At 39.2% G+C, this 27069-nt stretch overlaps 1 protein-coding gene across 1 annotated transcript; it reads left to right on the plus strand.

Annotated features, from left to right (window-relative positions):
* Positions 1–4197: 4197 nt before the first annotated feature.
* Positions 4198–25955, plus strand: LOC124722750 (very-long-chain 3-oxoacyl-CoA reductase; the record flags this gene model as incomplete). The annotated part of the gene is made up of 5 exons (XM_047247890.1): positions 4198–4221; positions 13018–13071; positions 13149–13224; positions 20218–20558; positions 25704–25955. Coding segments are annotated over 5 exons (747 nt in total), but the record flags the coding sequence as incomplete, so codon positions are not given.
* Between the last annotated feature and the right edge of the window lie 1114 nt (positions 25956–27069).

Consider the following 27069-nt stretch of genomic DNA (forward strand, 5'->3'; position numbering starts at 1 on the left):
CATAATGGACGTTTTGTAGAGGAAATATTGATGTTTCTAATTGGGTTGGGATAGATAATGAACTCTGCAATTGTTCAAATTAGGAGCTGCATAAGCTGCAACAGAATACAGCAACACTCATTGCTTGACAGCAGGAAAGGATGAATTTGGAAACATATTGTCAGTTTTGAGCAATCATTGGCATCTCAGAATCCACACAAAAGTCAGTAGTGCACTCAAGTACTAAAGGATATACTGCTATTGTAAAAACTGCTGAACTGCTTCATGGATTTGGGAGTACAGAGTTACAAGTTAACATATTGGATGAATAAAATTGTGTGGTTATACATGCAGAGAATGGTCAAGTGCATTTCCGAATAACAATTTGAAATTATCCTGTAAATAAGATGTAAACATAACAATGAAATACTACTTATATATAAATACAAAGATGAGGTGACTTACCGAACAAAAACGCTGGCAGGTCGATAGACACACAAACAAACACAAACATACACACAAAATTCAAAATTCAAGCTTTCGCAACAAATTGTTGCCTCATCAGGAAAGAGGGAAGGAGAGGGGAAGACGAAAGGAAGTGGGTTTTAAAGGAGAGGGTAAGGAGTCATTCCAATCCCGGGAGCGGAAAGACTTACCCCGGGATTGGAATGACTCCTTACCCTCTCCTTTAAAACCCACTTCCTTTCGTCTTCCCCTCTCCTTCCCTCTTTCCTGATGAGGCAACAATTTGTTGCGAAAGCTTGAATTTTGAATTTTGTGTGTATGTTTGTGTTTGTTTGTGTGTCTATCGACCTGCCAGCGTTTTTGTTCGGTAAGTCACCTCATCTTTGTATTTATATATAATTTTTCCCACGTGGAATGTTTCCTTCCATTATATCAATGAAATACTACTACGTACATGTATAATCAATATGTTGCTTGTTGTACTGAGATCCTGCAGAGGTATTAATAAACGTGTGGGGCATGCAGAGAAAATGACAGAACTAATTCTGACAACAAGAGACTATGTATACATACAGTTCCCTAAGCTGAGGGCTCTTCCAGAACCACATTATAATATGAGACTTGATGCCAATGTGTGCACTAGAGGGGTTCCCTGGTAACATTGTGATGCATAACCCACTGTAATATCTGCAAAGCACAATGGAAAACTGGCCAGTGACTGAAGATGTCCCTCCTCTGGATGTATACAGAACATCAATACAGAATATGACAATACAAGGTTTATAATGGGGTCCAATATTGTGGAAGATGCTGTCCAGCCTGGTTTTATGTAATGTCTCCCATTGCTAGACAAGTGCCTTCTGGAGGTCAGTCCTTTGACTCATATTAAATTGTATGAAGTCTGGAGATCAAGTCTGCCATTCTAGATGTGTGATGCCCTCATGTTGCAGATAATATTGACACTACCATTGCAGGATGTCATTCCCATAGGTTCTAGCTGTTACAGTATACCAGCAAACACAAAAAATAGTGTATGTGCTCCAAACATGATGCCAGTCCAGATGAGAAAATTGGCACCATCATACTGGTCAATTTCCATAATGCTGGTAGTGTTGTAACTTACATCATGGGCGCTCCAGATGAACAGACTGCCAGAATCATTCCTCAGGTCGAGCTGTGGGTCATCCATCCCTCTGTCCATGCATGGTGGTCTAGACACCATGACTGATTATAGATTAGATTAGATTAGTACTTGTTCCATAGATCATGAATACGACATTTCATAATGATGTGGAATGTGTCAGGTTAATAAAAGGGGTCTATACAAGATATTACATTACACCAAATATTACATGACACTGAACAATTTTTTTTTGGTGAGGGCTGGGGAAATTACCCACTTACTATATCCAAAAATTCATCTAATGAGTAGAAGGAGTTGCCATTCAGAAATTCTTTTAATTTCCTTTTAAATGCTATATGGCTATCTGTCGGTTTTTGATGCTATTAGGTAAGTGACCAAAGACTTTTGTGGCAGCATAATTTACCCCCTTTTGAGCCAAAGTTAGATTTAACCTTGAGTAGTGAAGATCATCTTTTCTCCTAGTGTTGTAGCCATGTACACTGCTATTACTTTTGAATTCGTTCGGATTTTTAATAACAAATTTCATAAATGAATATATATATATTTTGTGAGGCTACAGTGAAATAAGTGTCTGCAGGATGATCTTGGATGAGCTCCAGCAATTATTCTGATTACACATCATGCAATGAACACTCTTTTACTCAATGATGAGTTACCCCAGAATATGATGCCATATGAAAGCAGAGAATGAAAATAGGTGTGGTAAGCTAATTTACTGAGGTGTAGATCGCCAAAATTTGCAATGACCCTAATAGCAGAAGTAGCTGAACTCAAAATGTTTCAGCAGATCTTCAGTGTGTTTTTTCCAGTTCAATCCCTCATCAATGCATACACCTAGAAATTTTGAATATTCTACCTTAGCTACCGATTTCTGATTGAAGTCTATATTTATTAATGGTGTCATTCCATTTACTGTGTGGAACTGTATATACTATGTTTTGTCACAGTAATGAGAGCCCATTTGCAGAGAACCACTTAATGATTTTCTGAAAACATCGTTTATAATTTCATCAGTTAATTCTTGTCTGTTGGCTGTGAAAGCTATACTTGTATCGTCGGCAAAAAGTACCAGCTTTGCATCTTTGTGAATATAGAATGGCAAGTCATTAATGTATATTAAGAACAGCAGAGGACCCAAGGCCGAACCTTGTGGCATCCCATTCCTGATTGTTCCCCAGTTTGAGAAATCACCAGTTTTTTTGCAGATTATGTGAACTGCTTATTTCAACTTTCTGCACTCTTCCAGGTAGGTATGATTTAAACCATTGGAGCACTGTCCCACTCATACCACAGTACTTGAGTTTATCTGGAAGTATTCCATGATTTACGCAGTCAAAAGCCTTTGAGAGATCACAAAAAAAAAAAAAATCCCAACAGGTGACTTCCGGTTACTCAGAGCATTTAATATTTCACTAGTGAAAGTATATATAGCATTTTCCGTTGAAAAACCTTTCTGGAAACCAAACTGACATTTTGTCAAAACTTTATTTTTACAAATGTGTGAAACTACTGTACAATACATTACTTTTCAAGAATTTTGGATAAGGCAGTCAGAAGAGAGATTGGGTGGTAGTTGTTGACATCAGACGTATCCCCTTTTTTATGCAGTGGTTTAACAGTGGCATACTTCAGTCTATCTGGGAAAATACCCTGCTTCAGAGAGATATTACATATGTGGTTAAGAATCCCACTTATCTCTTGGGAACAAGCTTTTATTATCCTGCTGGAAATGCCATCAATTCCATGTGAGCTTTTATTCTTGAGAGAGTTTATTATCTTCCTAATTTCAGAAGGAGAGGTGGGTGGAATTTCAGTTGTATCAGATTGTGTGGGTAAGGCCTCTTCCATTAACTACCTTGCTTCTTCTAATGAACATTTAGATCCTATTTTCTCTACAACACTTAAAAAATAATTATTCAAAATGTTTTCGATTTCCAGCTTGTTGTTTGTCAAGTTTCCATCACTTTGATGGTAATGCCATCATTCTGTACTCCTGGTTGCCCTGTCTCCCTTGTAATAATATTCCAAATTGTTTTGATTTTGTTATCAGAGGTATTAATCTCAGACATGATGCACATGCTTCTGGACTTTTTAATAACCTTTCTTAATGTAGCACAGTAGTTTTTATAATATTTGGCTGTTTCTGGGTCATTACTCTTTCTTGTTGTTAGATACAGTTTCCTTTTGTGGTTACAAGATATTTTTATTCCTTTAGTAAGCCAAGGTTTCTTGCATGGTTTCTTATAATTAGATTTAACTATTTTCTTGGGGAAACAGTTTTCAAATTCTCTTACAGTGTATCATGAAATAAGTTATATTTTAAATTAGCAACTGGTTCCTTGTACACCTCATCCCAGTCTAACTGCTGAAGATTTTCCCTGAAATTTCTAATTGTTGAGTCATTAATTGAACGCACAACTTTGGAGGGTAGTTTTGAATTACTGAATGGAGCTATGTCATATACTATAACTAGCTGAGCACCATGATCAGAAAGGCCATTCTCAACAGGACAAGAATTTATGGTTTTAAACTTATCTTGGTCTATAAAAGTGTTATCTATCAATGTGCTGCTGTCCTTTACTACCCGAGTAGGAAAATTAATGACAGATGTCAAATTGAAAGAACTGAGCAAGACTTCCAGGTCATTCTTCCTATTACTCTCTTTCAGTGAATCAACATTGAAGTCCCCACAAATAATAATTTGCTTTCCCCTATCTGACAGATAGCACAACAGGGCATCCAAGTTTTCCAGGAATAAATGAAAGTTTCCTGGAGGGGACCTACATACTGTTACAATTATAAAAGAGCCCTCCTTCAGTTTAAGTTAACAGGCACGTGCTTCTATGTGTTGCTCTAGACGAAACTTTTTTGTATCCAAGCTTTTTACACAGTGATAACTTTTGATATATATGGCAATTCCTCCTCTCACCTTATTCACTCTACTCATATGTGCAGCTAGTTTATAACCACTGATATTTACCTTTTCCATATCAGACACAATGCGATGCTCAGACAAGCATAGTATATCTATTACATTATCATATTCAATGTCATCTAAACGAACCAGGAGCTCATCTACTTTATTCTTCAATCCTGGAATATTTTGGTGAAAAATGGTAACATGAGTCACACAGTGAATTTGTGTGACTGAAATGCATCTAACATGTCGCCAAGAATACAAAGCAACCTTGCGAAGCCTACAATACTCAGTATATCTGAAAATGTGTGACCCATCAGCTGCCGAGTGGGCTCTAGCTAGGACACGTGCTCTTCTAGTTATATATCTCTGGTCATTTAAGGCAAGATAATGATCCTGGCACTGAACTGAAGCACATAGTCACCATTACCCATACTGTAACTGAATGTTTCCTTCATCCTGGAATCTTCTCCACAGCTGTGAAATATGATATGGTCAATTTTATACTTGCAGCCCACATTTCCAGGCTGTGTCTGCCAATAATGCAGCTGCTAGTTATGTCATCAAAATGTGTTTACTGCACCATCTTGCTTCCATATAATTCAGATAATGTGTTTCAAATGCACACAATGCGCAGTAAGAATCACTACACCAAATAATTCTGTGGGATGACTAGGATGCAGTAGCCAGTCAGATGATCCAGATTTCGATTTTCCACAGTTTCCCTTAATTGCTTATTGGCAAACATTGGGGCTGTTTCTTTGAGAAGGTCATGGCTGATCTTCTTCACCAGTCTGAACTTGTGCTCTGTCTGTAATGACCTTGACATTGCCTGGACATTAAACTCTAATCTTAGTCCTCTGTTTACATGGACTCTTATTGCAAGCACTCTAAGCAGTCTTGTACAGCATGTCATCTACATCACATCTTTTCGTGTGTCCCACCATAGTTTAGTCCACATTGTGTCCCCATAAATCACATTTTTACAGAAGTTTATAGGTCTCTTAGCTTATGGAATGTAACTGCTCAGTACTATGCATTTACATTATCGCTCACCATGTCATAGAATGGTGTGTGGTCAAAGTACAATGGCAATGTTACCCCTCTATATTTCATTCACTGATGCTATGTAGGAAGAACCATTGTTGGTATCATTCTGTATGGCCCTCAATTTCTTTAATTTCACCACTGTGGTCACTATGCAGTCTGTATGTAAGGGTAATGTGTTTCTTGACTCACAGAGGAAAGTATATTCAGGGAATTTTGAAAGTAAGGTCCCACATGGTGCCAATTTATTTCTTGCAGTGTCTCTACAGAAGCTGATTGATTATTTATGTTATGTTCTCATACTGATGACACAAATCTGCGATGAATCATGCAGGTCCTTTTTGCACCTTCTAAACCTCTGTGGTTATTCCAACTTGGTGTCAATAACAAACTATCCAAATAACACTCAAGCATTGGTCTAATGTCAGTTCCATAAGTGATGCCTTCAGTGGGTGAAATGCACTTCCACCAAATTTTTCCAATATATCACAATGTAGTATGTGTCTTCCCCATAGCTTGATTTATACAGTTATTCCACATTAATTTGCAGTCCTAGATTCTTGACAGAAACCTTTACTGTTATAAGAAGGTAAGCCTGTACCCACCTAGGATCAGGAGAGGGCAGTTGAAGCCCCGTCACCCAGAAAAAAATTGTACAAACAGAACTTGCATCCTACCCTTCTCAACAGGTAGATGTATTAATTATGTGGAGGTTGAAGAAATAGATATTGGCTATTATCAAGTGTACTTGGAGCCATTTGTGGGTTCTTGTACGAAAGTGAAATGTTTTCGTTAATGAATGAGTGTCAGTGCCCCCATGCGCCAAACCCAACACATTGGGAGAGTTTACCTCCAATGAAGCATTAATCATTCCATTCCCATGAGCACCGCCCCCACAAGTATGTGCAAGGCTTATATAACTGAGGAGTGGAAATGACCCAGATGTAGCCCACTATCAACTATTTTGCCCCAACAGATGTCCACCATGTTGGCACCTGGCTCACCTTGATGTATAAGGTTATCTTTTAAAGGTTTCAAGTATCATTGTATTTGCTGTGGGTAAGCTATGCCCCCTTACTTACAAAAATGACAGAGAACTTCAATCTAGATTGTTGGATGTGGATTTAAAGCCTGTTCATCTACATCTACATATATACTCCGCAAGCCACCCAACGGTGTGTGGCGGAGGGCACTTTACATGCCACTGTCATTACCTCCCTTTCCTGTTTCAGTCGCGTAAGGGTCGTGGGAAGAACGACTGCCGGAAAGCCTCCGTGCGTGCTCAGATCTCTCATATTTTACATTCATGATCTCCTCGGGAGGTATAAGTAGGGGGAAGCAATATATTCGATACCTCATCTAGAAACACACCCTCTCGAAACCTGGACAGCAAGCTACACCATGATGCAGAGCGCCTCTCTTGCAGAGTCTACCACTTGAGTTTGCTAAACATCTCTGTAATGCTATCACGCTTACCAAATAACCCTGTGACAAAACGCACCGCTCTTCTTTGGATCTTCTCTATCTCCTCCGTCAACCCAACCTGGTACGGATCCAACACTGATGAGCAATACTCAAGTATAGGCCGAATGAGTGTTTTGTAAGCTACCTCCTTTGTTGATGTACTACATTTTCTAAGGACTCTCCCAATGAATCTCAACCTGGCACCCGCCTTACCAACAATTAATTTCATATGATCATTCCACTTCAAATTGTACCGCACGCATACTCCCAGATATTTTACAGAAGTAACTGCTACCAGTGTTTGTTCCTCTATCATTTAATCATACAATGAAGGATCCTTCTTTCTATGTATTCGCAATACATTACATTTGTCTATGTTAAGGGTCAGTGGCCACTCCCTGCACCAAGTGCCTATCTGCTGCAGATCTTCCTGCATTTCGCTGCAATTTTCTAATGCTGCAACTTCTCTGTATACTACAGCATCATCCGCGAAAAGCCACATGGAACTTCCGACACTATCTACTAGGTCATTTATATATATTGTGAAAAGCAATGGTCCCATAACACTCCCCTGTGGCACGCTAGAGGTTACTTTAATGTCTGTAGACGTTTCTACATTGAGAACAATATGCTTTGTTCTGTTTGTTAAAAGCTCTTCAATCCAGTCACACAGCTGGTCCAATATTCCGTAGGCTCTTATTTTGTTTATCAGGCGACAGTGCAGAACTGTATCGAATGCCTTCCGGAAGTCAAGGAAAATGGTATCTACCTGGGAGCCTGTATCTAATATTTTCTGGGTCTCATGAACAAATAAAGCGAGTTGGGTCTCACACAATCGCTGTTTCTGGAATCCATGTTGATTCCTACAGAGTAGAGTCTGGGTTTCCAGAAATGACATGATACGTGAGCAAAAAACATGTTCTAAAATTCTACAACAGATCAATGTCAGAGATATAGGTCTATAGTTTTGCGCATCTGCTGGATGACCCTTCTGGAAGACTGGGACTACCTGTGCCCTTTTCCTATCATTTGGAACCTTCCGTTCCTCTAGAGACATGCAGTACATGGCTGTTAGAATGGGGGCAAGTTCTTTCGCGTACTCTGTGTAGAATCAAATTGGTATCCCGTCAGGTCCAGAGTACTTTCCTCTGTTGAGTGATATCAGTTGCTTTTCTATTGCTTGAACACTTATTTCGATGTCAGCCATTTTTTTGTTTGTGCGAGGATTTAGAGAAGGAACTGCAGTGCGGTCTTCCTCTGTGAAACAGGTTTGGAAAAAGGTTTTTAGTATTTCAACTTTACGCGTGTCATCCTCTGTTTCAATGCCATCATCATCCCAGAGTGTCTGGATATGCTGTTTTGAGCCAGTTGCTGATTTAACGTAAGACCAGAACTTCCTAGGATTTTCTGTCAAGTCGGCACATAGAATTTTATTTTCGAATTCACTGAATGCTTCACGCATAGCCCTCCTTATGCTAACTTTGACATAGTTTAGCTTCTGTTTGTCTGAGAGGTTTTTGCTGCATTTAAACTTGCAGTGCTGGAGTACATCGAGAATGTTCAAAGAAGGGCAGCACATTTTGTATTGTCGCAAAATAGAGGACAGAGTGTCACTGAAATGATATAAGACTTGGGGTGGACATCATTAAAATAGAGGTGTTTTTCATTATCGCAGAATCTTCTCAGAAAACTTCAACCACCAACTTTCTCCTCCGAATGTGAAAATGATTATCATAATAAAATAAGGGATATGAGAGCTCACACAGAAAGATATAGGTGTTCATTTTATCTGAGCACTGTTTGAGAGTGGCATAACAGAGAATAATTGTGAAGGTGGTTTGATGAAATCTCTGCCAGGCACTTAAATGTGATTTGCAGAGTATACATATAGATGTGGATGTAGGTGAATAGAGGAGATGAGACAGCACATTGTGCACACTAAGTAGCTAAAGAACTACACTGAAATTCAAACAAGGACAATGATGAGCAGCGTGATGCAGACACAATGTATAACCCTTCATCCCTACATATGCAAATGTATCATTGCAAATGCCGTGTTGACACAGTAGCATTTCCCTGGCATTTCATACTAGTACTTCCTTCTTACTACAACTTATACATGCATTGATTGATTATCCGAAGCACTCTAATAACATAATCTACAAAGGCAACATTTCAATTTCTTTAGAACTTCACCAGCTCATAGATGGGTGTAATGCAGACAGTTCCATATGTCAGTCACCCTTCAGTGGCCCAGAAGAAGTATATCTGTCAGCAGAAGCTGGCTGAAATGAACTGAGATGATAGGATATATGTCTTTAATTGCTTTTGTCTTGAGATGATTGGGATTCCTGTACATTACATGGACTCAAACTCAATTCCCCCACCCCACCTTCAGAGTCAAATGCCACAGCTGAACAATACGTTTTATAAACCTTCATTGCCAGTTTTGTAAAGGCTTCATCACTACTGCTGTGGAGGCCGACTTGTCGCTGTTGTTATGGTAAGCTGAGTTTGGGAGTTCGTGAAATGGCTTCTGGTACAGTACACTGCTAAGACAATTTCTCCCTGCCACTATTACACATCTATGCCCCAGGGTCAGGTAACAGGATAGGATAACAAAGGTTCTACAACACTCCAACAAATTAGTCACACAGTTACACAAATGAGTGAAAAAGTTTGCTTATCTTTATGACTTGTTGAATAATTAAGTCTGCAACAGTGCTTGTAATATAACACAAAAACGGCCCTCAATGGCTAAATGCAAATAATTGTATGTAAACTTCACAGTACACAGCAAATGCAATTTATAACAACTGTCTGTTCATGTCCAAGAGTTCACTAAACAATGTTCCCTGTCAAAGTCAGCCCTGGACGATGATCTATAACCAAGTGGGTGAGCACTGCTCTTCTATCTTTTGAGTACCCTTCCGTCTGTTGTTGCGTGGTCATTGGTGGATTGTACTTGGCCAGCAGTTGGCTGAAGTGAAGTCGATATCTTCACCCTCAGCACTGCCTCTGGTGCTGGTAGAACTGGCACAAGTGACGAGTCTCTATGGCATTGGCACCAGCTCACATTGTACAAACGTAAAGCAATTAGTCCTCACATGAAATGTGAATTAAATGTTCACTATGATCCCAAGAAAATATCACTCCATACTAACAGCTCAACAGTTGGCTCACACTGTTAAATACATTATTCAATTCATTACTACCATCTTTCAAAATATGCACTCCACTGAGTGCCCCCTTATCCTTGAACAAGCTACACTGGCTACTTGCTCCACATTTTCTGAAAATGCTACCACCATGTACCAGTTGATCTAATTGTACCTCCATTCAATCCTGTATAGCAGATGGCATCTTACCTCAAACAATACTCTTCTCAGGCATGGAAATATCCTTTTCCGTAATGACAACATTACTCACTAAATACATTCCACTTCCATCTCCTTCCTCATAATCTTATTTCTCCAAACCATAAAACCCTAAGCTGATTGTAAAGGCCTAAAATATCATCTGCCTGCAACAGTGCCATCATCAAGAAATTGTCAGCAGTAATGCATCAATTCCACAAAGGCATCTTGGAAGCTGTTATCATTTTCAGATCAAGATAATAAAACTTTAAAATTACATGACTCATATTTGTCATGTATTAAATATTTCAATACTTATTTTTACTAACAAACATTATGTATATTACATCTGAGAAGCAGGTAAGCCAGTTTGAATGGAAAGCAACAAAGATAAAACAGATGAGTGATTCCAATACTTTTAAAAAATATTTAGAGATTTTCAAAAAATTTCATTGTCCTCTGTCATCATTCAGCGCTCTTTGACCAGTGCAATAATTAAAATTTATATGTGGCAGGTATACTTGTACACTAATATCACAGGCACATTAAGTTTTCAGATAGTGGCATATATTTAATACACATGCTTATGAAAAAATGGAAGTATCTCAACTAACATGATTAATAGTCATCTTTGTCATGCAGCAAGTATTCTTTATGGATTGATATTGTGCAGTAATTATTTCTTTCTATCAGACATGAACTGCAGTACTTTGTTTTGTCAGCAAGATGGGGAAGAAAATCTGAATCAGGGATACTACTCTCTAAATCCAAACACAGATTTCAGTTATGTTAAGATGGGATGATTAAAGTGAGCAAAAATATTAATGCTCATCCATATCTCAGTCAAGCCACATCTGAACATATCTACCAGTAGGAAGTAGGCACTGTCATCAACATAGTGTGCTCATTCAGAATAACATTTGTACCATGAGATATAATTGGTAACCAAATCAATCACAATTTGTACTGCAAGAATAACAAAAGGAGCAATTGAATACCATTAAGCTGTGGCCCAGATCTTCATAAACATATCTCCATCTTTACTGTAGCAAGAAGGCAGGTTTCTTTGTGCATCCTGAAACATAATCCCCACCTTTTGATTGCAAAGAGACAACAGATGGTTCATGAAACTACATGACTCTTCTGAATCACCATTCATTCACTTGCATCAAACTAATATGTTTTTGGTGAAGGTAAAAGGTTTTTGAGGTTGCTGTCTGACTTTGGTAATTTATAATGTGCAGCTCACATTGGACTGTGATTGCAGAAACAATTGTTTCTAATGTTATGTTCTGACATTATTGTACCACATTTTATGTGAACAAACAGACACACATCAGAATGGAACTATTACTACCACCATCATATGCCTGAACAGCACTCTTTTGACTAGCAGGATGGATTGCCTTATCTAGATTCTGTTGTACCTATACCCTGGCATCAGTGCAGACAACCTTTTTTGATGTTTTGTGCATCCAATGGGTGCTTTGTGCATCCACTGGGGTGTAAATGGTATAGATGCTCACTGCAATTGTGTGTGTGTGTGTGTGTGTGTGTGTGTGTGTGTGGAACTAGTGACTGATCTCTCCTGATTTGCCTTAGACATGGTGACATGTGAAATGCCTAGTGGCTCCGCATCCTGACACATCGGGTGTATTGTATATCATGCAACTATGATCTGGACTGATCATATACACTGGTGTCGTGTGTATTGCCACCCCTACATTCAGCTCTCCCACTCATAGCTAGTACAAGATTCAATGATATTCCAGTCATGTGAAGCCACTGAAGTATTTGATCTGCTGTGTTGACAGTTCTGTCCCTCCAAAACAGAAGTTGTATCTGATTCAATTACTCATTAGCATTTATCTCAACATCATGCATGAAGGCACAACATGCAACAGGGCAAATCTCACTATTCTGTGCTCTTGAATCAGCTTGTTCAAAGTCATCAAATTCCTTGAGTCCATGCAATAATCCCTTCTTTCCTTCATGAAGAAGAATATTCTGAATGTTTTACACTATTTTATCTGCTATTTGCATTTGTTTAGTAGGCAATAGTTCATTAAGGGAATCTGTGCATGTGAGACTTGTGTGTTTCATTATCTTTGAAATCATATGTACTTCTGTATCAAATACAGTGTATTGGTTTTATAAGGTAGTCATACAATTGAATTAACAGCCAAAGGCTGGACTCATCTTGTTTAGGCCCATCAGTGCAAAGAAGAACAATAAAAGTGACAATGTTTATTTATGATACTACAATATTTCACACACACACACACACACACGCAGAGGGAAGGGAGGAATGGAGGAATGAGAATATGAGTGGGGGGGGGGGGGGGGGGGGGTAGAGAGAGAGAGAGAGAGAGAGAGTTAGAGAGAGAGAGAGAGAGAGAGAGAGAGAGAGAGAGAGAGAGAGAGAGAGAGGAGGTGTTTGGTGGAACAATAGTACAGCGGCGATTCAGACTTGTTACATTCTAAGTATCATGGGTACAATAGGGAGAAAAAAGTAAAGACGTGGAATTTCACCTTCCATACTAACAGAATTGTACATTAGTGATTTATTTACAAAAGTGAAGATTTTCTATAAGTAATTTATTCAGTTTAAAATGTGTCAGTACTGAAATTGGTTTCAATTTACTTTTTCAGTTGTCACAGGAGCAACAGATGGAATTGGGAAAGCTTATGCATTTGCTGTAAGTATTAAAATTATTTATACACTCAGAGACAGCTGACAGATCCTTCTCTTATTAACATTTTATTATATTTTCAGCTTGCAAAGAAAGGACTGAACATTTTGCTTATTAGCCGATCTCGTGAAAAGTTGATAGCTGTTGCAACAGAGATACGTAAGTTATTCTAAGATACTTACCATTATCAGATGTCCTATTTGTTAGGTTGCAGTTATAATTAGTATTTCTGTGAATTTCCTAGTACCTACTGCACCTTTCACACTCCATGGGTTGATGAGGCATGTATGAGTAACATAACAGGTAGCACATTATTTTAACTTGTTCATCACAACAAATACTTACAGATTTGTAATTCATTTCTGTTACACACACACACACACACACACACACACACACACACACACACACACACGGTTCATCTATCAGGTGAGCACATTAAGCTTCTGGCTTTGGAAAAAAGACCATAAACAGCAACATTTAGTGTGCCTGCAAAGCATGAATAAATATGAATTATGCATTTGATACAATATCACTGTTCAGTTATTGGGAAGCTGATTGTGGTTGATGGTAATGTTTAGTATTCAGTGGTTATTTCCACAGTCAGCAATGAAGGTGAATGAGAAAGCAATATGTCTCAGTTGCTCAATACATTGTTACTTATTTTGAGACAAAAGGGTATAAAACAGGAAACAGAGAGTGCACAATATAACTATGATACAATTTTAATGTTACAAATTGTGTAAGTATAGGATGGTGTCCTAAAATGAAACACCTATGTTAGAAGTATGATCCGAGTTGTCGGCTGACAAGGTACTGATTACGAAAGATGTAGTTAGTAGCTATTTGTTTTTGTAGGATTTTTTTAAATTCAGTGTTTAGTGGAATTCTGAGAGTTTCATCTCTTCTTCCATCAACTTGTAAGCTGTGAAGTTACTAAAGATATAAAAACTCATATTAAATGAATTTTTGGTAAATGTTTTTACCAAAAGTTTGTGGGAATTCCGTGACAACAAAAAACATCACTGACAGTCAACTGAGACCATGTGTGAGAGATCTTTGACTGTCAGTTCACTAACTGCTTCTAAATATAAATATTTACTGTGATTGCACCACCTCAGTGAAAATAAAGCATGTGCCTACTCAGATTCAGGTTGTGTTATTATACATCCTATATCTCATTCATAGTGTGGCTCTATATTGGTGACCTATGATGACCATGTTCATGTTTAGTTTGGGACATGTACAGTTACTGTGCAACTACAATATTGCCATTGTGCCTCCATTGCACAGCGCATTTCACACATCTGGACAGCAGTTCTTATGCTATGGTACCCAGGGTTATGGACAGCACCCTTCAAGCCCCTCAGGTTATCAAAAGTAATAGCGACACTCTTCATGATAGTGCTTTGACAGTGAACAATGGTACTGAAAAATTGAGTACGTCAGACAACCTATTCTGTGATTTTACAATGGACTCCACTTCTCTCATAAATCAGGCTACTTCCGAGCCACGTCAGTCCAGTTGGTTGAATTTGCATTTGATAATTTTTGCTGGGGTGCTCAATGTGCACAAATTCTTTCACTCCAGGACTCATGCAGCTGGCTCCTTTGTGTTCCAACTTGTCTTCTGTGCATCCAGTTATGCCACTTACAGAACCTAATTGCACTGCTGTTCTCCCTCTATGGATGTCACTGTGGCAACCTACTGGACTAAAGATGCATTTTAAGCTACCACTTTTTTCCCTGATCAACCAAATCTGTGGTTTGCCATCATGGACAACATTTTTATTTTGAGTGATGCCATCAGTGATAGCACAAAATTCAACACACTGCTTAGTCACCTGGGTAGACAGGTGGCTGTGATAAGTGATATCATCCTTGCCCCACCCTCGTGTAATAAGTACAAGCTTGCTAAAATGGCACTCCCTCACCACCTCATCCACTTCCTGTAAGAACAGTTACACCATATCGTCTAGAGAGAAGATTTAAAGGACAGGACTCTGTCACAACTATGGGTTTGGTTAAGCACTCAATTTGATTTACACCTCATGCCCTGTCTTACACTATGGACATTGTGGGTCATTAAGCTGCTTGGAAATTCAACTGACCATGTTACCCCTGAGCAAGAGCCATTTGATGCATGCTTGAACTAATAGACAGACTATTTCCATCATTCAGCATCAACAATGTATTAATAACACTGACAACAATGGTGTCAAACATGACTTGCAACCATGGTAGGACCACAACTGACCTTCCGCCTATCATCAGCCGAGCTGATCTCACCCAACCTCCGCCATACCTAATGTCACCACACCCAACCAGACCAATGACCTATGCACCATCACAACAAACCCCTGCCCAATCACAATCTGCACCACACCCATGTCTGTGCAGAATTCCTTCTGCCGGTACCATACACAATTTGATTACTCCACTCACAACTGGCATCCACCATGTGACTTACCAAACTCGAATTATGGATTGCAGAAGGTGCTCTGAACCTAGCAGGTTATCTAAGCCAAGTAGACACCCAGAACGATGATGCCACCTTGCTCTCATCAGGACAACAAACTCTTCATTCTCGGACCCATCAGTGGCACTGCTTCCTTGTCAACTCCAGCTTGGAAGTCCGTACTTTGCTGCCCTCTTCTTCATCCCTAAAGCCTGTCTGCTCAGATGTCCAGCTCTGAGCAGCAAACAACTATTATTGAGTGTAAGGATCTCAGACATGTACACTGGACCTCAGTTTTGATGACATTTTCACCTAGACATTTTTAGTTAGAGAAGTGGGCGAGTCAGCACTCGATGCAGACTTCCTCCAACATTTCTGTTTGGTTCCCAATCTGCCCAGTGGTGTTTCAGCTGCTCTACAATAGACGTTGATGGCCATATCCCCTCAGCAGACCAGTATAATGGCACCACCCACTTTATGCAGCAGCTTCCGCCACTCATGATAACGCCCAATAGCTGTCGATAATGCCCAATAGCCTCCACATCATGAGACATATTCAGAAGGAACAACAACTCTATTTTGACATGCATGTGGCAAATATCCACATGCAACATAACAATAAGGCTATCTTACACAATAATTCATTAAGTCATGGAAGAACTCCACATGGCACTGCTCCATCTCAACCAGCTATATGAACCACCTCCTCCTGATTCCAACATAACCTCTGCTTCTCTGATCGAGTTGACCCTGCAGATCTTCTGCCACCTGTGGATACACCTGGAACACCATCTTCATCTACCAACACAAAGTTCAGTACTGTGCTTTTCATTCAGACCCCTCCCGCCTCTCTCTAATGTGTGTCTGTGCTCTTCCTCGTAAGACTGGCTTTGCACAAACTTGTGCACCCCCCCCCCCACCCCTACCCCCCCTCTGTTGTGCAACATAGACTGTGTAGACTACCACCACATTTACTCTGGGTCACTAAGGCAGTGGTAGATGAACTACAAATTGGCATCATAAGACCATCTGACTGATCCTGGGCTTCACTCAACAAACTGGTTCCCAAAAAAGATGTGTCTGTCAGATTGTGTGGTGATTACAGAGTTCTCAATGCTTGTACTATACTGGACTGCTACCCAGTTCTGAACATGCAGGATTTCACTCATTATTTGGTGGACACCTCTGTGTTTAGTTTCACTGACTGCAAGAAATCTTAACTGCAAATCCCTATGCACCTGGGCAACATTCAAAAAACAGTTGTTATCACACCTTTTGACTTCTTTGAATTTATGTTTATGCTGTACCAACTTAAGAACACTGCTAAAACCTGGCAGCACTTCATTGACAGTGCACTATTCAAGTTTCTGTTTCGTTATCCCTATCTCGACGCCATCCTAATTTTCTCAACAAATGATGACTCCCATAACATAAGTCTCAAACAAGTTTTTTATTTGCTCACTGACAGTGGAGTTGTGATCAACAAAGAAAAATGCCAGTTCTGACAGAAGGAAGTTGTTTTCTTTGTTCATGTAATAAACACCTCTGGCATTCACCCTACACCACAGTGTTTAGAGAATATTCAACAACCGCTGCCATCGCAAGACTACCAACAACTATATCCATTTTTAGTCACAGTAATTTTTTATTGTAGGTACCTTCCACAGGCAGCTTCCTTCCACATGCCATTCACTCAAGCTCTTACTGGCAAGAACACTACTAGCAAATGCACTCACGTGGACATCAGAAATGCAATCTACTTTCAAACACATTAAAGACTGCCTTGTCCATACATCAATTTGGCACATCATCTCCCTGACTTCCAGATCATCATAACAGTCGACATGAGCACTTCTGCTATTAGCACTGTCCTGCACCAAGAGGTTGGGGGTGTGTTCAACACCCATCCTGGTTTTATCACACAAGCTCCCACCTTCGCATTGTTTGTGGTCAGTGTATGATCAAGAGCTACTAGCAGTTTACAAATCAATACATAACTTCAGGAAATACATTGAAGGATGCTTTCTGATTATTTGCATGGATCACTGTCTGCTCACTGACGTTCTCTGAAACCCCCCAAGGGGCACTTGCCTCGCGACAGTTTTGGCACTTGGATTACATTGTACAGTTCACTACCGATGTTTGTCATCTCAAAGGTGCAGAAAATGTCATGGCAGATTACTTCTCATGCATCAACGCCATGTCATCCCACTTTGACTATGAACAGCTTTCCAAAAACCAACAGCAAGACCAGTAGATACATGCTGTTCTCACAACCCTTCCATGAACCTACAGATTGAACTTCGACCAATCCTGGGTGCAACCCACCTGATTCTCTGTCACATTACACAAAGAAGATCATGCTCTCTTGTTCCCCACCACCATGTCATCTTTGACCAGTTACATAACTTGGTGCACCTGTGGTGCCTGGTGATGGACCATTTCATATGGCCTATTGTGAAGGAGAATGTTAGCTTTGGACCTGTTTGTGTGTCCCGTGCTGAAAGAGCAATGTTTCGTGCCATCTTCAACTGCCCCTGTGTCACTCTGAAGTTCCAAGAGGATGTTTTTAGCACGTGCATGTCAATTTTGTGGAACCAATACCCATCTCTGATGGCTATCAGTACATCATGTCAGAGATCAACCACATCACTCAACAGGTAGAAGTTGTACCACTCAAAGATATAACTGCTGACTCTACCACCAAAGCTCTTATTGACATGTGAATTTTATGCTTCAGATGTCCCAGGTCTAAAATAACAAATGAAAGTCAGCAGTTTGAATCTGCTCTCTTCCTCGAATTGTGCAGCATGGTCTGCACCTGTCACTTTAGAACAACAACCTATCACCTACAGAGTAACTGGCTCATTGAGCAATGGCACCACACCTTAAAGACAGCTCTCATGTGCCACAGTGGACTTTGAACAAAGACATTACCGCTGGTACTTCTGAAAGTGCTTATGGCCAATAAATATAACCTCGGAGCTTCACCCACTGAAACTTTGTACAGCAAAGTGTTCTCCCTCTGTGCGGACTTTGTGTCCCAATAACCTTCAACTATACCCTCACACTTGCCCAGCCTGGTATCATAAGTAAAACAACACATCACTCATCTCTGTATAGCTCCCCTTCTTCTGCACTCAGTGCCTAAAGTTTTCCTGATTGTGAAGTCATGACGCTGTGTGGTGACACAATATAACTAGTCTTGCAAGCCTCATTCTCATGTCACCACAAGCTGCTTCAACAGGATGACCACACCTTTGACATATTATTACATGGGAAACCTACAAAAGGGTCCATTGATCATCTTAAACTGGCACAGACCATGCAAGAAGCTTTACTGAACAATGTTCTCTGGCAATCTCCCCTCACTAGTCTGGCAAACAGCCCTCCCACCAGCAGTGACATACCTCCAGTCTTCAAAATGCACCTTGATATCCACAACTTTCTCCTGGAGGATCCTAACATTGAGTTGCCTGACAATGACCTTCTCATTGAAGGGCAGCAACCTGGCTGCCAGACTGCAGACAGCTCTATTGCCCATCACTTCAGGGAAACAGTTAACACACCACATGATGTCGATGCCACTGCTCTTGCCTTCCACTTCTCCATTGATGGTAACTTCAACATCATGGCTTCACACCTACACCTTCTGAATCACGCAACCTCACTGGCACCTGGTGAACTCTCTGCCACCCCTCCAACTTCTGACACCACCACGCACTCACATTTCGGCCACATGCATTGGGTACTGGTGCGCCTTCACAACTACCACCTTAATGTTGTGCAGTGTACTTTGCCTCCCAGCATCGACCCCACAGCAGGCTACAAAATGCCTGGCATGTCCACATGGCACCCTGCCAACCTCTCTGTCTTCACATTTTCTCACTGCCCCTGCACTCCACACTCTCCCCTCACTGTGCTAAACACTATAGGGTGGACAAGGGGAGGGGGCAGGGGGGAGGTGGGGTAAGGGGCTCTGTGGGAAGTACATGACAACAAAGAACTTCACTGGTGGTCAACTGAGACAACATGTGAGTGATCTTTGACTGTCATCTCACTTAACAACATCTGTGTGTAAAGATGTAACTTCATTGTACCGTATTAGTGAAAACAAAAAGTGTACATACTCTGATTCAGGTTGAGTTATTATACATCCTACATCTCGTCCATAGTGTAGCTCTTCAAATTCATTTAATATGAGTTTTTTATACCTTCAATAACTTCTTAGGTCCAAAGAATAAATTGTGAAGTAGAATACAATAACTGCAATGGATACTGGCAAGAAGAACTGAAAAAGGCAGAGCAGTATACAAAAAGAATCGGAGAGATACAAAGAGAAGAAATCATGGAACAAAAGTGGAGAGAAGAACAATGTGATGATGGAATTTGGACAAAGACACACAAGGAACACTAGCAAAGACACTTCACAATTTTGTTTAGTTTAATGTTGCCTCCTTGAAACAATAATTTTTGAAAAAAAAATATCTCACATTAAATTACTCCAAATGGATACCAAAATAGTTCCCTGAACATCTCCACAGACAATTTTTAGCATTTTTGTCTTTATGGCCAGAATTAAAAAGAGGGAGATGTAAAGTTATAGTTATTAAAAATATTTAGTAAGTTAATAGTATATTTCCAGAAACCTATTATTCATTAAATGATTAAAACCTTTTTATTTTTTCTTTCAGAAAATATCCATAGAGTCTCCACAGAATTTGTACAAGTAGATTTCACAATATATGACAACACTACCTATTCTCCTATAGCAGAAAAGTTATCAAGTTTGGATATTGGAGTTCTTGTCAACAATGTTGGAATGAGTTACTCTTATCCAGAGTACCTGCATGATGTGCCAAATAAGGAAAAACTGTTCCTAAATATTATAAACTGCAATATTGGTTCTGTAACTCAAATGACACAGCTAGTCATTCCTAGCATGCTAAGCAAGGGAAGAGGTGTGATAATCAATGTATCATCAACAGCAGCACTTATTCCAAGCCCGTTGCTAACTGTATATGCAGCATCTAAGGTACTGTATAGCCTTGACACAATAATTTTTTACAGTATTGATTTATTTTAAATCTACTGTCCAATTGACTACATGACACAAAAATGTATTTCAATGTACAGTCAAGTCTCCGCCTTAAAGCTCCTGTCCAACTGTGTTCCCACTATATTAACTATAATCTCATCTGAAACCAAACTATATACATAATAATTTATTTCTAGTGAGACCTTGCCTGTCCCTATGACTACACAAGATTCACTAAACCACAGAGCGTAAATTTCAGTACGTTTTCTTCGAAAAGGTTGCTGGTGATAGCTGGTTTTCTACTCTTCACTCATCCTATTGAGTTATCATTCCATCTGTAGTAACCTACCTGTCAACACAGCATTACATGCTAACATCCCTTCCTTTTTCTTCTATTTTAATGTGTTTCACTGTTTTTGGTAACATACATTACATTTTCTGCGCTATATACTGCCCAGCAGCCATTTCTCAAATTCTGATATTGCTGAGCAAATCATCATGTCGATCAATAGAGACCACACAATGGCTTGTCCACACTAAATATACTTAAATCTAAGCTGAGGCCCTGATAGTAATGCACTGCTGACTAGCTGGAATGTCATCTTCTGCTAATGGAATTATTGGGGTGTGCTAAGGAGATGCGCTTAGTCAGCGCATGACCCTCTCCTGTCTACATTGGCTATCCAAACTCGGAGCTGCTACTTGTTCCAGTATCCCATCAGTTGGCCTTACAAAGCAGAGTGCATTCGCTCCTCATATTCCAACCGAGGAAAAATCAGTGGTCGTACTGCGAAGAATCAAACTTGAGTTCTCTGTGTGGCAGTCAGACGTGCTGACAGCTTGATAACAGAGGATGATGTAACACATTTTCCTTGTGGTAGGATGATCCTTGCTTTCCATTGTCACCGTAGCACATGTACTGCAAAAGCAGTTAAGGCACTGGACTCACATTCAGCAAGATCAATCTCCAAATTCCAAATCTGACTATACAAATTAAGGACAAACTTTCTACATATTATTTTGAAAATTTATTTTGTTACCAGAAAATCTGTTCATCTCCGCATACTACATTCGACTAAAATTTTCACTTGAAGAGAAAGTATCACATCCTTTATTATGGTAACAACAGCACTTTTTTAGGTACTTCTGACTGAGTATTCTTCAGATTCATTTCAAAATTATCTTGCATCAAGTTCATCTTTATCTCTGTAGGTGACCCTATTGTCCCTATTTTGTTCCCCTCTGTAGTCGAGTGGTCAGCACAACTGACTGCCATGTGGAGGAACTCTGTTCAATTTCCAGTACTACAGAGTTTTGCTTCATGAAATGACATGAAAGGGTGCACTCATCTTCGTGATGTCAATAGAGGAGCCACTCGACCGAGTAGTAGTGGCTCCAGGTCATGAAAACTGTTAACAGCCAGACCGATGCCCCTCGATATCACATCTGGTGGTGCCATTGACAGATGACACTGTGGTCAGTTGATACCGTCAGGCCCACTGAGGCCTGTGGGCAGAGTTTACATTTATATTTATTTATCCTACCTATTATGCTGCAATATCCTCTCTATTTTGCTGATGACATTTTGTGTCAATTGCAATTGTCAGTAAATGCAGTTCTGCCATCAGACCTGATGAAGCTGGTGACAGAGAGAAACTTGCTATGGTCTGCACATACAAGGCACACCACTGCCTGAGTGATAGGCTGAACCTCAGAACCTAGCCACATCTAAACTGATGTGCAACATATTGAAATGTAAATAAGACTTGCTACTTCAGACTCTCCTTTCAGATTTTCTCTGATGCTGTCAATGCTCACTATGGTTGATCAGATAAATGAGAATTGCATCCTCATTTGTAGGCTCATCTTTCTCAAATTAACTTGTAACTGAAGCTTTTAGGGTGTGGACAAGTAAACTGCAACACCAGTGTCCAAAAGTTAAATGTAATTAAGAAAAGAGGAAGGGTGAGCAATCACATTACCATCAGGATTTACTCACAAACCAGGATTACATTACCTAAATAGAAAAGCTGTAGTGTGTGGTTTGAATAAGAACAGAGAAAGAAAAAAAATCAATGATAACTCAATATGTCCCATATTAGCATTTTTTATGAGCAAATTTGGTGAAATTTATAACTCATTGCCAAAAATATGTCATGTGGACCTAGTTTAATGAAATAGAATTCTCTGATGTACACTTCATTCTCAGTAGGATTGGTTATGTGAGAAAATGTCATTTTAAGGCTTTAATGATGGTTGCATCATACTGGAATTGTTAGCTGTAGGGCAATACAAGGTTGTCCAAGAAACCAGCGCACAAAAGGGCTGGTGTCTGCATGATGAAATCCATCAGTTTCTCTATAACAATTATATGCAGAGCTTAGAATTGTGCCAGTAGTTGTGGTTTCCCAGAAATCTATCTATCAGGGGCTGACAGTAGTTGCTGTGTATGTGTATGTTGCTGTGTATGTGTGTCATTCCCATCATCCACCCCATCCTCTCTTCTACATGTTCACTGTGGAATCAATTACATCAAGATGGACCATGAAGAAATGTACACTTTTACAGATAAACCCAACTTTTGTTTGCAGAATATGTCTTGCCATACATTACTGCGGAAAGAAATTTGAAGGCAGTATAATCACAGGAATATTGTCAAAAGAGATCTGTTTGGTGGCTGATGTGGGAGCTTATTATTTTGAGCGTGACTGTATAAAGCCATATTTTACTTGGCGGGTGATGGAATACTGTTAATGCCCAAAGGCATAGAAATGTGGTTCTGCAATAACGTGTATAAGTTTTCAGCAGTGCAGCTGGTTCGGACTATTGCAAGCAGGGGTGATAATGATCATCTGCATTATGCTGCAATAGCATACGACTTTCTCACCAGTGAGATTTCTACTGATGGGACTGGCCAGTGCAATCTTCCAGAATTTAACACTATAAATCAAGAGCTCACAAACTGTGAGGGACACGGCAAGGGGAGAACAAAAGGTGTTCGTATAATTTAGAATTACAATTCTGCTTCATCATTTGAAAAAGAGATTTAACAGACACTGACATACTCCATACAACAGCTTGATATATAACAGTTATTTATTTCTAATTTCATTTAGAAGTGATAGAGGAGACTGCGAGACATGAATTTCAAAAAAGAAAATTTGTCATTCAATTTGTTAGGAAAAACAAGCCTTTATTTTGAAATTTATGATATATAGCTCTGAAAACACATATATATTGATTTTTCCTGAAAATCTGAGAGAAAATACTAAAGTTTCATGACCATTTTGAAATCTTTATCTTAAATTTATGACATATAGAAGTGTAATGTTACACTGTTAACATTTTCATACATACATATGGAATTTCAATTCAATCAAACAGAAAGGGGCATAAATATTGATTTTAAAAGGTTTTAAATTACAAAGACACATTTGCAAACACATAGGGTTAATAAATCTTTTGAAAAGCAAGAAGAGAGTGGAGGGATGATTTTTCACCAGGTCATATGTTTGAAAAAGTCCTTACAGATGGGGAAGCTCTGCTGTAGTTTATGTTTGCAATGAACAGACGAAACTGATTGCAGCCCATCAACCAACACCAAGCACTCTTCCAGACTTGCTCATGACTTTACCTCAAGAATGGGATTAACTGCCAGTGGAACTTTTAATGAAGATCATTACAACACTATCATATTATAACATAAAGATACCAGTTATCAAAGCATAACTGCAATATGTATCATCTTCTTACAACTTAGCTTTCCTCGGCTGAAATGTACAAGGCGTGTTTTTTAAGTACGTACCATTCTGCCACGCCGTGGCCTCAGTGCAGTGGTCAGCGTTCTGCACATGCACACTGGTTACCTACATCTGTTGTCTACGCACTGACACCATTACAGTCTGATTCTTCCTTGCTTACATTGTGTACTGAGTATTTAAGATGCCTCCGATAACCGTGAGTCCCGCCGACTGTGAAGTACAGGCTGTTATAAGATTTCTTAGTGCTCAAGGCCTAAAAGCAATCAATATTCATTGTGAGATCTGTGCAGTTTATGGAGAAAACATTATGAGTGGTGGATTGGTAAGAAAGTGGGTGAGAGTATTTAAAGATGGCCGCACAAATGTGCATGATGAACAACGGAGTGGACGTCCTTGTGTCGTTAATGAAAGTTTGGTGCAGGAAATGGACAATAAGGTGAGAGAAAACAGATGCTTTATGATTTCCTCCTTGTGGGAAGACTTTCCTAATGTTTCTCGTAGTGTTTTGTATGGCATTGTGACCGAGCACTTGAATTACCAAAAATTGTGTGCACATTGGGTACATTTAAGAGATCCTTTGAGCACATTTGGAGACTTATGCATATGGTGTTGGCTCTGGATCCCATTTCATGCTCATTAAAGCTGGTCACATGTACTTATCATCCCCATGGAAGTCTTGTGAGCATTGCATGTTCAAATGGTGGAATCAACATTGATATATAAAACATGTGTAGGGCAAACTCAATTGGTGTTTGTGGTCATCTTGTTGCATCACAGGCTTCAAAGAACTCTCACTGAAAACCGCAGACAGATACAGCAGAGTGAGCTCTATGGGCTTTTATCGAGCAGGTCACATAGGTATCAGGCTATCAAACACCCATGTACAGCAAACTAGAAACTAGAACTCTCAAACTCTGATGAAAACTGCCTGGATTAGTGATCATTCCCATTTTGTTTGAGACTGTTTGATATGGTGGTATCTGTTGAGGAAATGAATGATGATCTGCTTATGTGTTTTTGCGTAATTTTTCTGTAAAGAATAAAAGTTTGCTTGTTAGCATACCTAGCTACTTTTCTATGCAGTTCAGTGGTTCAGTGTAGGTTCCGTAACATTTTCCACCTAATCTTTTGAATGGCGTGCATCCATGGATGAATTAATGAAGATAAGACTTGATACATTTTATTTTTGTTTGTTCTTTGTCATGCATTTTATTTGACAGGTGCAGTGCAAACTCTCTCTCTCTCTCTCTCTGTGTGTGTGTGTGTGTGTGTGTGTGTGTGTGTGTGTGTGTATAGAGAGAGAGAGAGAGAGAGAGATGAAAAATATATTGTGCTTCCTACAGAAAGATTAAAGTTCTTGAATTAAATAATATAATTTCAGGCATACACAGAAAAATTCTCGAGAGACCTTGCAGATGAATACCGGCACAAAGGTCTAGTAATACAGTGTGTTTCACCTGGATACGTGGCTACCAAAATGAGCAAAATTCGGAGACCATCTCTCATGGCACCAGATGCCAAAAAATATGTTGACAGTGCTCTAAAAAAAGTGGGAGTGACAGAAAGTACAACTGGATATTTTCCACACAGTATTCTGGTAGGACCATACTCAAAAAAGCCTTTAACTTTCTGAAAACATAAAATGATTTTACTAAAGAAATCATAACTTTTGACTTTTCCATTTGACACTGTGTGACACAAACTATTGCAATAATAATCAATAATACTTTGTGTAAATGGGCCTGAAATTATCAAAAGCTGATTTAACGTACACAAGAGCTCACAAAGGAATCTTGCATAAGGGTACGCAAGGGTGCTGTCAGTGACACTTAATAATGATGTGGAAACAAAACAGCATTTGAAAGACACACCACATTCAGTGGTATTCCATTTGATGATGTGGTCTTCATTGGAAAAGAAACAAAAGTTTGATTTTAAAGATGTATTTTGCATGAGCCTTGCCTTATTTTCAAATATGACATGTTATAATTTTGTATACTTACTGCTCCATAATGACTTCAACTATAATTTTTCTCTACATATAATGTAGCAATTCTTTGAAAATAATTTTAATTTCAATTACATTATTTTCAGGTCTTTACTGTGAAGACAATAAATCTTATCTGCCCACCACTTATAACATTTATCATCAAAAATACACAACATAATATACGCAGGAGGTTTTTAAAAAAGGGACTGACTTACTGAAGCAGATAAAAATGTTTAATAATAAGAATTTCTACAAACAACTAAAATCCTGGCAAGCATCTGAAATGTCAGTCAGGAAAACAACCAAGTGTCTGTTACAGGGATAACAGAACTTTCCTAAATATGTGGACTTGTGAGAACTGCAAGATGGAACCAATGCTACAGTCCAGAAGCATGCTGAAGAAGGGCAAAATATGAATTCCATGTTCTAATAGGACACATGTGTGCCCCTTAATTTGTCACATTCTTGCCAAGAATTTAAATATTTTAGAAGTGATACATAATGCATCACCGATTTTAGCAACACAAATATGTACCATAAAAAGCACATTTTCATGGATACATTACATGTTGTTTGTTATTTAAAATTGTTACTTGAATAAATAATGTTGTACAAAGCAGTTCAGATTATTGTTAAGTTCCCAATTCTGTCTTTTTATTTTAACACCTCTCTGTAACAATCAAATGAGGCTGATGGTAATACTGAAATTCAGCTGTGTCAGTGTCTCTATATACTGTATAACCATATGCATCAGTTA

Source organism: Schistocerca piceifrons, chromosome X (assembly GCF_021461385.2).
Source record: "Schistocerca piceifrons isolate TAMUIC-IGC-003096 chromosome X, iqSchPice1.1, whole genome shotgun sequence".
NCBI classification, from domain to species: Eukaryota; Metazoa; Arthropoda; class Insecta; order Orthoptera; family Acrididae; genus Schistocerca; species Schistocerca piceifrons.